Raw genomic sequence first — 18,551 nt, 5'->3', positions numbered from 1 at the left:
GCGGCAGAGTAACAGGTAAGTAGCAGGTAACAGGTGCAAACAAGTCTTTTTTCCACAGAGTTACTAAGAGGCAAAGACAAAACAACATTCACAAGAACTTCTTACTGTCTTACTAGTGACTTCAGCAAACGTCAGAGAGCCTGATCATTATCACTGAAGCAACAATGATCTGACTGGACTACGAAAGACTACAAACGAAAAACAGAAGAAAACCACAACAAGCCCTGGACAATTATGTTTAATTGGCATAAATGTAAAAAAATCCTAACAGTATTATGAAGAAAGCATTTTTTTTTAATAAAGGTGTAAAACGTTTGAATATTTCTTTTTCAAGAACCTGCAGGTTTGTTTTATTATGTGTTTAGTACATGATACATATTAAATCCCCTGTGATTTTCCAAAGCTGTGAGCTTTCATTCCAGATCAATGATTGGCTGGTTTGAAATCCCAGCTCACGTGTTGCTGTTATCTGTACCTGATAGAGGAGAGAGGAGAACAGAGACCAGATACAGTGAGCGACTAGGCTTCACTTAGGTCTCTCAATCACAATGAATAATGTTTCTGTAATAACAATGTTTTTTCTTTCAGGTTTCAATGAAACAGTCAGTCACAGGTTTGTTCTCTTTTTCCTCAGTTTGTTTTGCTACTGCATCATTTGCCTGCTAAATGTTTCTCTCATTGTGATCATCATCTTGGACAGCAACCTCCATGAATCAATGTATATTCTGCTCTGTGTCTTTTGCATCAATGCACTTTATGGAACAGCAGGTTTCTTTCCCAAATTTCTCTGGGATCTCCTCTCTGATGTTCATCTCATTTCATATTATGGTTGCCTTATTCAGACTAAGGTGATTTATTCTTTTCTCTGCGGCGAACTCTCAATTCTTGCACTCATGGCATATGACAGATATGTGGCCATATGTCAGCCACTGAAGTACCACTCTATCATGTCAAAGCAAAGAGTCATAAGGTTTGCATGTTTTTTGTGGTTCACAAATTTCTGCATTATGGCTGTGAATGCCTTTCTAACATCCAGACTGAAGTTATGCAGCCCGTATCTTTCCACACTCTTCTGTGTGAACTGGATTATTGTTCAACTTGCTTGTTTTCCAGCACAAACTATAGTTAATGGCATATTTGCAAATATTACAATAATTATTTATTTGCTTCATGGTGTTTTTATAGTTTGGTCCTATATGTATATCATTCAAACATGTGTAAAGTCTATAGAAAACAGGGCAAAGTTCATGCAAACATGTGTCCCACATCTCATCTCATTATTTACTTTTGTTGTGGCAGTACTTACTGATGTTATAAGTATGCGACTGGGTTCGAAAGAGTTGCCTCGGACCCTTCAAAACTTTGTAGCAATAGAAGTTCTTGTCATTCCTCCTATTATGAATCCTCTGATTTACGGTTTCAAACTGACCAAAATCCGAAAAAAAATTTATAGTGTTGTTATTTTAAAAGGAACTAATTTTTGTTTTATTCGATCAGAAAATAGTTTCACACACAGCTAAGTGTCACACCCATTGTTTGACATCCATTTTAAAATAAGTCCAAAAAAATGTTTAATTTTTACTGAAATTTGTGTTTTATTTGGAGTTGTCTGAAAACATGTCTATTGATGTGAGCGGATATGATGTTTTATTATTTATCTGCATTTCCCAGATGATTTACATTTTGTAGATGTCTTTGCACTAAATGTATTTTTGATGGTCACCTGCCTAATTAACAAAAAAACACTGATATGTAGAAAGGCTTTCTTCTCATTACTGTTCAAGGAAATAACAGGCACCGTGGAGACTGCACATGTGAAAAGGATTAAAAGACAAACTGTTTTAGATGTGGCAGCACTATCAGAGTGTCAATCTATTTTGATATTATGCTGTCTTATAAATCTGATCCACAACCACATGGATGTGAAGCAGTTTTAGTAGTTTTCTCAGTTTATCCTCTTTTTCTTTAACACTTATTGAAACAGTCAGAGGTTTTAGCAACTGAACCAGTTTTAGAATTTCTGCTTAATCAAACATGAAATCCGTTTTTACTTAACACTTGTACAATTAAATGGCTTTTCCATTGTTTGAAGGATTGAAAGTTGAAGCTGAAGATGTACAGTGCAAATCAGTTTTTCTACATGACAAAATGTTTCTTTTTACTGTATTAAGTAAAAAGAAATGATCTGTTAAACAGTAAGAAATAAATGTGTACAATTGCAAAAAAAAAAAAAAAAAAAGATCTGGTAGCTCATTTCCAAGCAGCAGGTGAGGCCAAGAAGCACCACATCCCACACACAAACTACCAGCAAAGGCCTCCCCAATAGGCGTGTTCTCTCCCTGCTGTTCTTGACCCTCTAAACTGATTGACTAGAATGCCTTTTATTGTCACTATACACATGTACAAAGAGATTGAGAGCATCTCCTACCCAGTGCAGACATGTGGGGAAAGAAGAAAGGGGGGTGAGGTGCACAGTTCTGTGGCACTGTATACATATGAGCAGGTCAATATCAAAAAATATCAAATATACAAATACTGAAAAAAAATAAATAGTCTATATTTACAGTGAGGTATTTTGACATAAATTAAATATTGCACAGTGGTGGTAGTGGTTGTATATTCTGTGTATAGAGGAGAGGCTTGAATTGGGGGGTGAAACTGTGTCGTCGGTTCATGTGTGAGTTCAGGGTGCTCATGGCTTTTGCAAAGGAACTGTTCCTAAGTCTGTCAGTGTTTGTGCTGATGCACCTGTAGCGCTTCCCTGAGGGAAGCAGGTCAAGCAGGTCAAAGCCTGGGTGGGAGCTGCCCTTGATGATGTTTGTTGCTCTGTTGAGGCAGCGGGTGAAATAAATGTCTGACAAGGAGGGGAGAGGGCAGCCAATAATCTTCTGTGCTGCCTTAATTACACTGTGAAGCTTCACTCTCTTCCCATCTGGTCAGCTGCCGTACCTTACTTATAGGCAGTATGTCAGCAGGCTGTCAATGGACGAGCAGTAGAAGATCAGCAGCAGGTTGGAGTCCAGTTTGTGCTTCTTGGAAAACCGGAAGGTGTGGACCCTCTCCAACCATCACTGTTGATGTATTGGGGGCCTAAGTCAGTGCTGTGCCACCTGAAGTCGACAATGATCTCTTTGGTTTCCATAGTGGTCAGTGCTAGTTTTTTCTCTGAACACTATGATGTCAACTTCAGGACTTCCTCTCTGTAGTCTGCCTCGTCTCCCTTTGAGATAAGTCTGACTAATGTGGTGTCTTCAGCAAACTTGATCATGATGTTGTTGTTGTGGGTCGAACTGCAGTCTTAGGTTTAGAGACAATACAGGAGGGGGCTCAGCACACAGCCTTGTAGGGAGCCAGTGCTCAGCATGTGAGTGGAGGAGAGATAGGGGTCAAGTCTTACAGTCTGGGGCCGGTTGGTGAGAAAGTCAAAGGCCAAGAGTGACCAGTTTGGTGAAGAGGATATCCGGGATGATTGTATAGAAAGCTGAGCTGTAATCCACAAAGAGCATCCATCCATCCATCTGCTTATCCGGGGCTGGGTCACAGGGGCCGCAGCCCTAGCAGAGAAGCCCAGACCTCCCTCTCCTCAGCCACCTCCTCCAACTTGTCTGGGGGAACACCAAGGCATTCCCAGGCCAGCGGGTTAAATAAATGTCTGACAAGGAGGGGAGAGGGCAGCCAATAATCTTCTGTGCTGCCTTGATTACACTGTGAAGCTTCACTCTGTTCCCATCTGGTCAGCTGCCGTACCTTACTTTGATGCAGTATGTCAGCAGGCTGTCAATGGACGAGCAGTAGAAGATCAGCAGCAGGTTGGAGTCCAGTTTGTGCTTCCTGGGAAACTGGAAGGTGTGGACCCTCTCCAACCATCACTGTTGATGTATCGGGGACCTAAATCATCAACAAGTCATCAACATTTCTGCTTCCTCTGAAGCAGAAATGGGCTTCAGAGGAAGCCCATTTCTGCCGCTTGTATCCGTAATCTCGGTCACTACCCACAGCTCGTGACCATAGGGGAGGGGAGGGACGTAGATCGACCAGTAAATTAAGAGCTTCGCTTTTACACTCAGCTCTCTCTTCACCACAACAGACTGGTATTGCATCCATATCACTGCAGCCGCAGCACCAATCCGTCTGTCGATCTCCCACTCCCGTCACTCATGAACAAGATCCCGAGATACTTAAACTTGGTGTAACAAAGGACTGGACAGGCAGGGTTTCACTTGAGATACATGAAACACGTTATGGATCTGTATATTTCGGGGACGGACAGAAACCGGGTTAACCAGAGAGTCTATAACAAACAGACCAATGAAGGTGGGAGACAGTTTCTTTAACTCAGCTCGGAGCGGAACAAATCGGGTCCACAGCCAAACCTTTTGTCCCGGGGTGTAGGCAGGTGCAGGGGTCTGGCGACGGTCCGCAAGGCGCTTATTGCGATCAGCTGCGCGAAGAAGGGCGGCCCGGGTGGCTCTCCAGGCACGTCGACACCTCCGTAGATGCTGCTGGAAAGAGGGGACAAAGTGCTCACCTTCGACGGCCGGAAAGAGAGGTGGTTGGTAACCCAGAGATGCTTCGAAGGGGGACACCCCGGTGGCTGAGGAGGTAAGACTATTGTAACCCACATCAGATTTGTGGGTTGTGCTGCTGAATAAGGTTGGAGGTGTAATTTTCCCTCCCCACCACTAGGAGGCGAGTATGCGTTGAGATGACTTTCTGTCAGTCAACATTTCCTGTTGTGCAAGCCGTTACTCACAGGCAACCTCCAAATTAGCTGAAAGATCCCAGTAAGAAAAGCTAAAATAAAAGTTAAATTCACAATTTATCTTCACATACTAGTAGTTAATAGATGGCTATTTATTAGGATCTGATATCTGTGAAATTCGGCCGGGGGGAGCTGCGTCAGCCAGGCGAGCTATCTCACCACGAGCTCCGGTAAGGGATGCTACATGAATGTTAGCACCATAAAGGCATGTAGTTGACTGCTGTTAATATATTTTCTGCTTTAAAAAACAAAACCAGTCGGAGTTGTGATATTTATGTTTAAAGTACTGTAACATCACTGATATGCAGATGTTTAATTTTAAGTGCTAAAGAATATATTAAAATGTGCCCAGCTAACCGCTAGGATTAAGCTACTGCTTAGCCATTTCTGTGTATTTCTGTGGTCTAACATTACTGTGATTCATCTGAGTTTGTTAGCTTTCCAAAACGTTGGAGAAGCAGTAATATCGTCATGCAGTGCTTAAATGCACCCTTTCAGTTTTGTTGACTTAGAAGTTAATTCATTTGATAAATATGCAAAAAGTTCATAAAATGTGATTATAAAATGTGAGGGATCTCATTACTCTGTTGAAGTATTAATGTTTTAAGAAGTTGATATATTTTTCTGAGATATAATTCAAGTTGAAATATCTTAAAAAGAAGAACAGTTAAAAGCGAGCTGTTAAAGGGATAAATATGGGAGAGTGAATCTTACAAGTTTATTTATTCTTAAAAGGGTAAATATAAGGTATATTTTCTGTTGCGCTACAACCTTGTGTGATGTAACTCAGGGGCGATTCTAGGATCAGAGATTTGGGGGTGCTGAGCACCCAGAGAGCTGCCCAGCCATGCAAGATAAACCTGTCTCTGTCAGTCCCTGCATCCGTAAATGTTGTCCCGAGTTCTCTCTGACTGTCACTTTGGTGCATTTAAACCCCTGTTCCTGCCTTTCCTCATCGTCTGTTGTCTTCGTCTCCGTTATCAGTCATCATAATTTTACCATCTCTGTGCAAGTCTGCAAATGTCTTTATTAACCCTTTAAGACCTACCATAGAACCAAGGCCGCCAGAGATTACTTTATATTTTTACATGCTGTAGTGCCATTTTTGGGAGCATTTCAAGTTGCTATACATCAGTACAACTGTTATAGCCCATATTTTAATAATATGTATGCATTAAGTCCATAGTAACTACATTAATTGCAAAAAAGTGCAATAAACTACAAAAAAATTGAAAATCGTTTCTGGTTTTTTTACATATATTTCTACTTGGAGAAATTTAAGAGGCTTATCCCTCAAAACTTTGAATACAAAAAAGTTGCAAAAAATAGTTTACAACAATAGGAAATTTATTTTGAGTGTCTTCATAGTTTTATTTTTGAGATACACCAATTTTTATATACTGCAGGAAAAACGAAAAACAATCCTATGATGCAAATTTGCAAAGAAAACAGCATGTGCATCTAAATAAACTATTTCCAGCAGTGCAATTCGAGTTCTAAGCATCCCAGCAACTATTCAGAAAAGCATAAAGTCAAACATGACTTATAAAAACACCAGTATAGGCTCTTAAGGCCTACAAGTAAAAAACTACATTTTCCGCAAAAATGATGTCACTTCCGGTTTCGGGCAGGAAATGGTGGACATGCGATCGTTCGCGCTGACGTCTGTTTCAATGTGGGAAGTGTTACGAACAGCTGATCAGATCGGCAAAGCGTGTTTCTGGAATATTATGTTTTTGTTCCTGCAAGCGCTTTTTATGCGATTTTTGCAAAGCTTTACGTGGAAGGAAACCATGACTTAGGACAAGCTGATGGCATAAGATGTAAGTACAACTCCTCCGGTTTCATATGCAAAACAAATTATTGCGCTAGCTTATGCGGTTGCAGTGCTACCGGGATTTTAAAATAGTTACGCAAAAAAGAGCGTGCCCGCTCCGACCGGCTTCAAAGGGTTAATATAAGATTCTTAGATTCATCAAGTCTCTCTGTGTCTGGGTCCTCGTCACAAAACAGGACATGACTGTTTTGTACATTTTAACACAATTTAATCCCCACATTTGTGAAAGAAAAGCAAAACACTTTTTTGAAAAGTCTGTAACAAAACCATCAAATCTGATCAAGCTTATTTAAATGCTGCAAAAGAAGAATGGATTGGAATAGAAAAAATACATATCCTAACCTTAACTACTGGGGGAGAATAATGAATGATGCTCATAGTGAGTAAAAAGTAAACTGAGGGCATTTTTTGGACAGAGATCCACTTTGGGGCGATCGTGGCTCAAGAGTTGGGCGTTCGTCTTGTTATCGGAAGGTTGCCGGTTCAAGCCCCGGCTCGGACAGTCTCGGTCGTTGTGTCCTTGGGCAAGACACTTCACCCGTTGCCTACTGGTGGTGGTCAGAGGGCCCGGTTGCGCCAGTGTCCGGCAGCCTCGCCTCTGTCAGTGCGCCCCAGGGTGGCTGTGGCTACAATGTAGCTGCCATCACCGGTGTGTGAATGGGTGGATGACTGGATATGTAAAGCGCTTTGGGGTCCTTAGGGACTAGTAAAGCGCTATATAAATACAGGCCATTTACCATTTTAATGTGTATGTATAATATAATACAGATACATAAAAAACACTCCCAAAACAGAAATATTACAAATAAATGATCACAAAATATTAATAAAAACTATAACCATTTAGTGCGCATGCGCCAACCAGCGTGCAGCCTGTTACAGTCGCTCCTGCTTTTCTCTTAGTTTAGCTCTTTTTTCTTACGTATTCTTTTTTTTCCTGACTTGTATTTTCCTCCGTTTTCTATCTCTTACTCAATCATGTGGATTGAGAGAGTTTTTGTTCTTCTGGTGGCCGTGGAACTGTTACTTTTATCAAGGAACGGGACCGCGGCACATCTCCTACACGCACGGACTGTTTACTCCAGAGATCAGCTGATCGCCCTGATGCCGGCCGGTTCGCTGGCCAGGCCCGCAGAAGTACCAGCTGAAATTTGGAGGAAAACACATCGGGGATGCAGAGGTCAAGGACAGAAGAGAAGAAAAAAGGTGACGGTGAGACAGCGGAGGCTCGAAGCGAGGAGGAGGTTTAAACCGTGTCTGCCGTCTATCGTGATGGGTAATGTGCGATCGTTGGCAATTAAAATCGACGAGCTCTCAGCACTGGTACGGAGTCAGAGGGAATACCGAGAGTGTAGCCTGATGTGTTTCACCGAATCATGGCTGCACCAGGACATTCCCGATGAGAATGCTCGGGTGGACAGGGACAGCATCGCTAGCGGTAAGCGGAAAGGAGGTGGGCTTGCTGTTTTAGTTAACAACCGGTGGTGTAACCCTGCCAACATAACAATCAAAGAAAGGATTTGTTGCCCGGACACTGAACTGTGTGCTGTTGGAATCAGGCCGTATTATTTACCCAGGGAATTCTCTCACGTCATCTTGGTGGCTGTTTATGTACCCCCCTCTGCTAACCCCACAGCTGCATGTGACACTATCCACTCTGCCATAGCTCGGCTACAGACTCAGCACCCGAGTGCCTTTATTGTGATCTCGGGTGACTTCAACCATGTATCACTGGACAATACACTACCAACATTCAAACAATATGTGGACTGTCCCACCAGGGGAGAGAAAACTTTAGACTTACTGTATGCTAACGTCAAGGATGCATACAGCTCCTCCTCCCTCCCCCCACTTGGTAGGTCAGATCATAACCTGATTCACCTCACCCCCCGCTATGTGCCAATTGTGAGGAGGGAACCTGTGACCACCAGGACTGTCAGGAGGTGGTCAGAGGAGGCAATAGCGGAACTACAGGGCTGTTTCGAGGTGACCGACTGGGAAACACTCTGTGAGCCTCACGCCGAGGACATCAATGGGCTTACTGAGTGTATCACAGACTACATAACTTTCTGCACCGACTCCATTGTTCCAGCTCAGACTGTTCATTGTTACCCAAATAACAAGCCGTGGGTGACTAAGGACATCAAAGCCCTCCTCAACAACAATAAGAGGGCTTTCAGAGGGGGCAACAAAGAGGAGGTGAGGAAGATCCAGGTGTTACTAAAGGACAAGATCAGAGAGGCTAAGGACAATTACAGGAGGAAGCTGGAGTGGAAACTCCAGCAGAACAGCATGAGAGAGGTGTGGAGGGGCATGAAGACCATCACTGGATTCAGGCCAACCAACAGCAGGGGAACTGAGGGAGGTGAGAATAGAGCCAATGAGTTGAATCTGTTGTTCAATAGATTCGACACCACAGTGTCTGCTCCTACCCCCACAACCTCACCTGTAGTCAGCCTGGAATCCAGAGCCACACCACTGTGCCAGCCTCTCTCTTCACATGGCGCTGTTGCCTCCTGTGAGATTCCTGACACCCCTCCCCCACCCATCACCTTCACTCAATACCAGGTTGAGATGCAAATGAGGAGACTTCACTCAGGCAAGTCTGCTGGACCAGACGGAGTGAGTCCCCTTGTCCTCAAGACCTGTGCCCCCCAGCTGTGTGGAGTCTTTCATAAACTGTTTATGCTGAGTCTGAGTCTGCAGAGGGTCCCGGTGATGTGGAAGACATCATGCCTCGTCCCTGTACCAAAGACGCCACGTCCCAGTGGCCTCCAGGATTACAGGCCCGTGGCATTGACCTCCCACATCATGAAGACCCTGGAAAGGCTCATCCTGGACCAGCTGCGACCCATAGTAAGACCACACCTGGATCCCCTTCAGTTCGCTTATCAGCCTCGTCTCGGAACTGAGGACGCCATCATCTACCTGCTCAATCGTGTCTACACCCATCTGGACCAGCCGGCGAGCACTGTGAGGGTCATGTTTTTTGACTTTTCCAGTGCTTTCAACACCATCAGGCCGACCCTCCTGGGTGATAAGTTAGCAGCGATGCAGGTGGATGCTTCTCTGGTGTCCTGGATTGTTGATTACCTGACAGGAAGACCACAATATGTACGTCTCCCACAGTGTGTGTCTGACAAGGTGATCAGCAACACAGGGGCACCACAGGGGACTGTCCTCTCCCGCTTCCTCTTCACCCTCTACACCACAGACTTCAGCCACTGCACAGAGACATGCCATCTTCAGAAGTTTTCTGATGACTCTGCGGTGGTTGGATGCATCAGCAGGGATGATGAGACAGAGTACCGGGCTGTGGTCGACTCCTTTGTCACGTGGTGTGAGCAGAATCATCTGCAGCTCAACGTGGCAAAGACCAAGGAACTGATCGTGGACTTCAGGAAGACCGGGAAACACTTGACCCCTGTTTCAATTCAGGGGGTCAGTGTTGACATTGTGGAGGACTATAAATACCTTGGAGTACACATTGACAATAAACTGGACTGGGCTAAAAACACCACAGCACTTTACAGGAAGGGCCAGAGTCGTCTCTATTTTTTGAGGCGACTGAGGTCCTTCAACATCTGCCAGAAAATGCGGAGGATTTTCTATGAGTCTGTTGTGGCCAGTGCGATCCTCTATGCTGTTGCATGCTGGGGGAGCAGGCTGAGGGTTGCAGATGCCAACAGACTTAATAAACTAATCCGTAAGGCCAGCAATGTTGTGGGGATGGAGCTGGACTCCCTCAAGGTGGTGTCGGAGAGGCGGATGCTGTCCAAGATAAAGACAATGTTGGATAACACCTCCCACCCACTCAATGACATGCTGGTCAGTCACAGGAGCACGTTCAGTGAGAGACTGAGATTACCGAAAAGCACCACTGAACGACACAGGAAATCATTCCTGCCTGTGGCCATCTCCCTGTACAACGCATCCACTTAACACACTGTTTGCTGCTACAGCTACACATGTTTCTTTTCCAACTATTTATTTATGAGTGACTTATGTATGTATGTATGTATATATATATGTATATATTGTACTATTCTTAGTTAGTGTATTGTCTGTCTTGTCTTAATGTTGGTTTAAAATGGAGCACTGTAACAAAAAATTATTTCCCCCAGGGATCAATAAAGTATTCTGATTCTGATTCTGAAAAATGGAGGCAACTTTGCCTGTGGTAGAATTTATACAATGTATGAAAAAATCTTTATTGCAGATACTAATTTTACTAATTTAATAATACTAATTTTGTGTTGTAAGATTTATGAGTTTCATGCTTTCATAGTGGTACTTAGAAGAGCTTGACATTTTTATCAGGTGGTACACACTGTAAAAAGTTTGAGAAACACTGATAAGTTAAGTGTATGTGTGCTTTTGGAAAACATTTAAAGCTGCTGTACAGAATCTTTGAAACAAGCTAGCTTAAAACATTTTTAGTATATAAACAGAGCATCTGCTTCTCTTTACAGCTCCTCACTCCCCCAGGGCTCTGTTTGGCAGTTTCTGATAGTGTGCAAATGTGATGTACATACTCTGGCAGTCATACAGACAACTGGACGGTCCAAAAGTTGGCCTACCTATTACTGGCTGAGGTTTCAGTAGAGTTGTGGCTGAACCACATAAAAATATATCATTAATTTTAATCTCCCCAATCAATTACAATGTTACAAAGGGGCAGGGATGGCTCAGTAGGTAAAGCAGTTGCCCCATGATCGGAAGGTCAGGGGGTCGAATCCCCTGAACGGCTACCCTGAGGTACCCCCAAGCAAGGCACCATCCCCACACGATGCTCCCCGGGCGCTGCACTGGTGGCTGCCCACTGCTTCACTGAGTGAATGGGTTAAATGCAGAGAAGAATTTCCCCACGGGGATCAATAAAAAGTGTACATTAGTATGTTGGAATGTTGTTAAAGAGGGTCAAAAATGTTTCAACCCAATAGCCAAGAAAACAGTCCTCATGAACTGGAAAAATAAAAATAATCTTAATTCTAACCAATATAGAAATTATCTATTAGATTACATTAGTCTTGATACAGCTTCTGCCACCACATCAGATCAATTGCTCTGGGCTCCTTTGATCAGCTCCATCACCTAGTGGGGGGTCATAGTTTGGTCCCGCCTTCACTGTTGTGATTGGTGTGGGGGTAGGGACAGGCTTAGGGCGTCGGGGGGTTCCCCGGAGGCATCTTCCTTGGGGGGCTCAACCCGGGGTAGCGGTCACGTCCGGTTAGGGGCTCTGTTGGCTCTCAGGTGACTGTTTCCTCGCGGCTGCGTGCAGCGGGGCTAGGGGAGGGTCTGTGCTGACGGACGTGGGTTACTGACCTGGTAGCCTGGCTGCCCCTGGGTGGGTCCGGGATGGGCGTGAGGTTCTGGGGGCGCTCCGTCTCTGGGCTGGGGCCCGGGCCGGGCCTCGGGGGCTTGGGTCCTGGTTGGTGTGTTGCCGCCGGTGCATCGAGCCACCTGGGGGGCTCTTCAACTGGTGGGGAAGATTGTCACATCTTGCAGGAGCTTTCCTCTCCTCAGGGGCTCTCTCTGCAGGAGGGGGAGATACAGGAGAGGTGGAAGAAGATCTCAGCCTGGGTGTTTATTGTCTTATGTAGTCTGGAAGAAGAGTGGATGGTGGGGTGGGTGCAGTTTTCTCTGTGGTGGGGTTGGGTGGACTGTCCCGGGCTCTGTGGGGCTGGGAGGCGCTGCTGCGCTGGGCCCCGGTCTGGATGGGCCTGGGCCCCCTTTCCCTGGCGGGTCGCGGAGTATGGGGGTGCCTACTGGGGTCAGCGGGGGAGCTGGCCCCAGGGAGGGGTCACTTGCCCCTCCCTTCCTTCCCTCCCCATCTCCAGCTGCCTCCCTCTTCCCGCTCCACCACAACCACCCACACATGCAGGACCTTGGAGTAGGGGTATGTCACCAGGGTGCAGAGGAGGCCACCCCCCCCCCCCCCCCCCGTCCCCTTCTGGCTGCCTCTGCCTCAATTTTATCCCACAACTTAGACATTCACATTACTCACACTCTCATTACACATACATATAGGATCTTGGGGGTGGGCACGATACACGGAGTCCAAATTACCATCAGGGTGTATACCTCACCCCTGGCGTCGTTGCCCACCTCTCAATTTTGAATACACGTAGACATTGAGGGCTAGCAGGAGGGACTATGGATGTCTGGAGTTTTGATCTCCTCCATACCTGCTTCATGCCCTGGAGGACGGGGCTGTGGCCCCCCCACACCCTCTAGCAGATCATTACATGAAGGAACCTTTTAAAAAAAAAAAAAAAAAACAAGCGCGTCCATGCTCACAGGTGTACACACGGGTGATCACACCCACAAACTACACCCTTTTTGGCTCCTACCTCAAAGCACACTGTGTTCTGTTGATCTTATGTGCTGCACAATAATGTTTAATATTTAGTATTTACTGTCATATTCCCATATATCATTGTGATGTTGTTTATTCTGTTACTCTTGTTCTCTTCTGCTTGTTTTCTTTTTTCTTTCTCAGCAGGTGACCCAGGTGATCGATATATGCATTTTTTTTTCTTCTTTTTTTTTCTGCTCATTCTGTTGGTTTTTGTCTTTTGCCCTTCTCCCCCGTCCCTCTTCTCAGCTGTTTCTCTTTCCCTCTTTCTTTCTCCCCTTCTTTCCCCCAGTCAAGTCTGTCCCGTATTCAGTAAGTGAAAATAAAACGAACAATAAAAGGTGAATCAAATGGACCATTACGGCAAGGCTGGGATGGTCAATTTGGTAAAGTAAATCCGTTGGGCATCTTTCTTTGCCTTTAGACAACAATTCTGATGGCAAAAGAGCCAAACGGGACAGGCAAAAAAAAAGAAAAAAGAAAAAAAAATGTTTCAACCCAGTTTGTTTAGCAGATTCTGTATAGCAGCTTTATTATAGGGAGAACAGAACTTCCAGATTGTATGTGTACTTTCAACCAAAAGGCAAATAACCAAACCACATGAACATCTAATAAAAGATATAAACATTGAAACACTGATCCAACATTATTCTTGATTGACGGATCATTTGATTTTACATTTTTACCTGAATGTGGCTCCTTTTTTTGAAAAAACTTCCTTATATCCATTATGAACCTGGCTGTCTCTCTGTACACAAACACACAACAGGAGTTATAAGGTTAATGGGCATTCAGTCAGTTAGCTAGTTAGTATCCATTTCAAACAGGACAGTGGTAACAACAGTAGGCTACGGACAATTTTAAGTTTTAGATTTTAAATAGGCTGTATACATTTCATGATGGTTGAGACATTGTATAACTAAAACTAGTGTGCCTATGCCACCGCTAATCAGTGTAGTTTGCCATTCAAACGGCTACAGAGAGCAAAACTCAGCAGAGCAGCCATTTTCCTTACTCCATAATTTTCCACCATGAACTATGGTAAAACCAAACACCGCTCGCGCCTCACAGATGACAGCTTACAGTTTTGTGTAAAGATGAGGTGACTTCATACAGCCCCGATTTGCAGACGCTGTGCACAGAGGTTCATGAGCAGACCCGACAATGTTTGCATGAACATGCTTTGAAGCATTACGTTATGGACTACTTTTCACACATAGTTGCTGTACCCACACAGTCGGCTGTAGCTTTTCATCTCACAGCCCGACACATACAAAAAAAGAACAGCTGAGAGAGCACAGACTTTACGCCTGATTGCAGATGCCGCTGATGTGGGTCCACCTCCCCTGCAGCGGCACTGCAGACCACGCCCCGCCACACACATCAAACACGTAAAATAAATATTTGTGCACTGTTGCATTCACTTTTTGTTTTTTGTTATTTTTACAGTGTTCTGAATGATTAACAATGGTCTACAGCCAATCTTGTGTATTATTATACAAACTTTGGTTGTAAGATTCAGATAACTATTTCATAAAAGCTAAATATTTTATATGAGCGTAAGAAAGAAAAGTATTTCTTTGTGCCCCCCTTTCCCTGTTAATGCCCTACCTGGCCCCCTGGCAAAAGCTTTGCTAGATCCGCCCCTGCACAGTTACCAGCTGTCAGCTACACAGAAAAGGATATTGGTGTTATTCATCTCTCAGAAACAGTTCATAACTTCCCTTCAACTCATTCATGTCACCTAAAAGGTAAACCTGTTTCTCCATAACCAGTTCAGCTCTGATGATTCAGATGATTGGACCAGCCGTTTTTAAAGCTGTGTCTCCAGCAAACATCAGCTGATACTAGAAATTAAAATCAAATGAATTCTAACAACAGCCGATCAAGCTTAAACGTGCTGCTGTTGTTTAGCGCGATAAACAAACAAGAGAGAAAAGTCGATCATTGATCAGTTTCATGACTGAAGTTTCAACAGGCGAGAGAATGACAGGGGAGGCTGTCTTAAAGTTCAACATCAGTAACTTAGCGCGCACACAGCTGTATAGAAACTCCGTCGTGTTAGCTAGCACGCAGTACAAGTTATTGTAAGTAATCGTAAAAAGTCAGTACAACGAAAATAAACTACACCTAAACTCGGTTTATATCTGACCCAAATAGAGTGCAGTTCATAACTTCTTACCTGAAAATCAGTTCACCTCATGCTCCGACCGGCAGCCGCCTGCTTCTCCTGCCTTCGGTTTCCCTGACAATAATAAATCCGAGGAATAGTAATAAGTTACTGATGAACTTAATGATTTGTTATACTTGAACAATACTTGACTGAAAGATGAGTGATGGAAGAAGCATAGATAAAATAGTAATGTATGCACTCTGAACTGTGTGCATAGATTGGTTTTTGACCAGGACTGGATCATTCGAGATCTGAACCCTGTGGGTTCAGTGGCGAGCCAATCCCAAGAGAGTGACTGTAGACGGACCAGAGTACGGTGTGGCCAGCCGTGGGATCCATCTTCAGCGAACCTCAAGACTATAACTACATTCCTTGACACAGATAAGACTAACACTTTAAAAATCTACCCGGGTAGTGTTAGAACCAGTTGGACAGAAACACACACACACACACACACACACACACACACACACACACAGAGGGAATTCTAATTTAGAGGAAGCTCTTTAATTGAAACTCTTTGGAGAATTTCCTTAAAGAGGATGTTTGGTTTTGATTTTATTTTTGAGCCCTTTAATGTGCGTTTGTGCACTGTAGGAAGCCAGCTTTAGACAGGCAGGATTTGTAAACTTTACAACTTTCAATACAGTTTCTATTCAAATCACATCTTATCTATCATTGTGTGGTTCCTTCTCTGCTGATCCTTTCAAGGCTCCATAGTCTTACCTAGAACTTTCTGATACTAGTCCAAAGTTGTCGAGACAATATTTTAATGCGTATCTCATATTATTTAATTGTAATACTTGTTACACTATTGTGGGCATACTCAACCCATGGGAGTTGCTCACTCCAAGTTGTCTGATTGGTGGATGCCAAGCACCGGAGGGCCGCCTCGAGTTCCTGATTGGCCCGTTCTTTCTGGCCATTAGTCTGAGGGTGGAAACCAGAGGAGAGACTGACCTGCGCTCCGAGGGCGTTGCAGAATTCTTTCCAGACCTGTGATGTGAACTGCAGCCCCCTATCAGAGACGATGTCCGTGGGGATTCCGTGAAGGCGAAAGACATGGTTAGTCAGGAGTCGAGCTATTTCTAAAGCACTGGGGAGCTTGGGGAGGGGGACAAAGTGAGCAGCTTTCGAAAAACGATCAATGATAGTAAGGATGACTGAGTTACCTGATGAGGAAGGGAGGCCCGTGATGAAGTCCATTGCAATGTGTGACCACGGGCGGCCAGGGGTCGGTAGGGGTTGGAGAAGGCCGGAAGATGGCTGATTGACGCTCTTGTTTTGAGCGCATGTAGGAGGGGCAGCAATGTATTCGCAGACGTCCTTAGCTAAAGACGGCCACCAGGCGAAGCGTTGGAGGAAGGTAATGGTGCGGTGGACCCCAGGGTGGCAGGTGCACTTGGCCGTGTGAGCCCAATGCAAAACTCATGATCTGACAGTAGATAGAACAAAGAGTAGGCCCGGGGGACCCATACCCGTACAGGGTCCGGTTCTGTTCGTTGGGCCTCTCGAATAGCTGACTCAATCTCCCAGGTTTTTGCCCCGACAACACACGTGGAAGGAAGAATGGGGATCCTGGGCAGCGTCTTCGGAGGTGGCAAATTGGCGTGAGAGGGAATCGGGTTTGACATTACGAGAGCCGGGTCTGTAGGTGATTGTGAATTGGAATCTGGTGAGAAACAGAGGCCACCTAGCTTGCCTGGTGTTGAGTCGTTTCGCGGACCGGATGTATTCCAAGTTTTTGTGGTCCGTCCAAACCATGAACAGTTGGGCAGCTCCCTCCAACCAGTGATGCTACTCTTCTAAGGCCAGCTTGATGGCCAATAGCTCTCAGTTCCCCACATCATAAGTATCAGAAGTAACCACAAGGATGAAGCTTACCGCCTTGTCGCTGGGAGAGCACTGCCCCCACTCCTGCGTCCGAGGCATCCACCTCCACGACGAAGGGTTGCCTGAGATCGGGTTGGATGAGGATGGGTGCAGAGGCAAAGCGCTCCTTCAGGCAAGAGAAAGCCTGGCGAGCCGGTTCATCGCAGCAGAAGGGGACCTTGGGTGAGGTGAGACGAGTCAGGGGTAGAGCGAGCTGGCTATAGTTGCGGATGAAACGGCGATAAAAGTTAGCGAAACCCAAGAAACTCTGAAGCTGCTTGCGATGGGATGGAGTGGGCCAGTTTAACACAGCTTGAACTTTGGCGGGGTCCGCTCTCAGGTTACCTTGTTCAATGACATAGCCCAGGAAAGAGACTGTGGAAGCATAAAACTCACATTTTTCCCACTTCACCAAGAGACGGTTTTCCAGGAGGTGTTGGAGGACCTGCCTGACATGGCATTCGTGTTCAGAGACAGAATGGGAGAAAATGAGGATGTCATCCAGATAAACGAAGACGAAGTGGTTAATGAAGTCCCGCAGTACGTCGTTTACCAGGGCCTGAAAAACAGCTGGGGCATTGGTGAGACCAAACGGCATGACAAGATATTCAAAATGACCAAGGTGATTGTTGAAGGCTGCTTTCCATTCATCCCCCTCCCTTATTCTTACCAAATGGTACGCGTTGCGCAGGTCCAGCTTAGTGAAGATGGTGGCCCCCTGAAGGAGCTCGAAGGCAGAATTTAAAAGAGTGAGCGGATATTTATTCATCACTGAGATGTTGTTAAGGCCCCGATAATCAATACAAGGTCGTAAGCTCTTGTCTTTCTTGGCAACAAAGAAGAATCCGGCGGCCACAGGAGATGACGAGGGGCGAATGAGACCTGCGGTGAGTGATTCGTTGATGTATTTTTCTATACTTTCACGTTCGGGCTGAGACAGACTGTATAGGCGGCTGGTAGGGAGAGGTGCGCCTGGAAGAAGATCAATGCCGCAGTCATACGGCCGATGCGGAGGAAGCGAGCGTGCTCTATCCTTGCAAAACACTTGTTTGAGATCATGGTAGACGGGTGGCACGGAGGAGAGGTCCGGCAGCTTGGAGAGAGAAGAATTGGTTAGCGGTTCGGAAGAGGGGGTGGCAGCTTTAAGACAGGACATGTGACAATCCTCCTCCCCACCCCACAATGCTCTCCTTTTTCCAATCGAAGACAGGGTTATCTTGATGCAACCACGGGTAACCCAGAACTAGTGGCGTGAGTGGAGCTTGAAACACATACAGCTGTATTGTCTGGGAACGATTGCCAGAGAGAGTCAGTAAAACGGGCTCAGTGATATGAGTGATGTTAGGAAGCCGCTGGCCACTGAGGGCGGTGACTTGGAGTGACTGTGGCAGAGGCTCAGAATTCAGATTTAATCGTCGGGCCAGCGAAGCGTCAATAAAGTTCTGTTCCGCTCCTGAATCGATTAGAGCCTTAAGAGGGTGGACCTGAAGCTGCACCGTTAATTTAGCTGCTAGCATGAGCCGTGGAGGAGACTGTGAACTAGAGACCT

The 18,551-nt window shown here is 45.3% G+C and overlaps 1 protein-coding gene across 1 annotated transcript; it reads left to right on the top strand.

Moving 5' to 3' along the window:
• Window positions 1-403: 403 nt before the first annotated feature.
• On the top strand, window positions 404-1,565 carry LOC146691329 (olfactory receptor 2K2-like). Its single transcript, XM_085435402.1, has one exon. The coding sequence runs from the start codon at window positions 549-551 to the stop codon at window positions 1,518-1,520; it is 972 nt and encodes a 323-aa protein (XP_085291528.1). The 5' UTR covers window positions 404-548; the 3' UTR covers window positions 1,521-1,565.
• Window positions 1,566-18,551: the final 16,986 nt, after the last annotated feature.

This window comes from Copadichromis virginalis, linkage group LG16 (genome assembly GCF_057382275.1).
Source record: "Copadichromis virginalis isolate Kocher_CV1m ecotype Utaka linkage group LG16, C_Virginalis_male_GT1.1, whole genome shotgun sequence".
NCBI lineage: Eukaryota > Metazoa > Chordata > Actinopteri > Cichliformes > Cichlidae > Copadichromis > Copadichromis virginalis.
The sequence above is the reverse complement of the archived record's forward strand: the minus strand, read 5'-3'. Positions and strand labels throughout refer to the sequence as shown.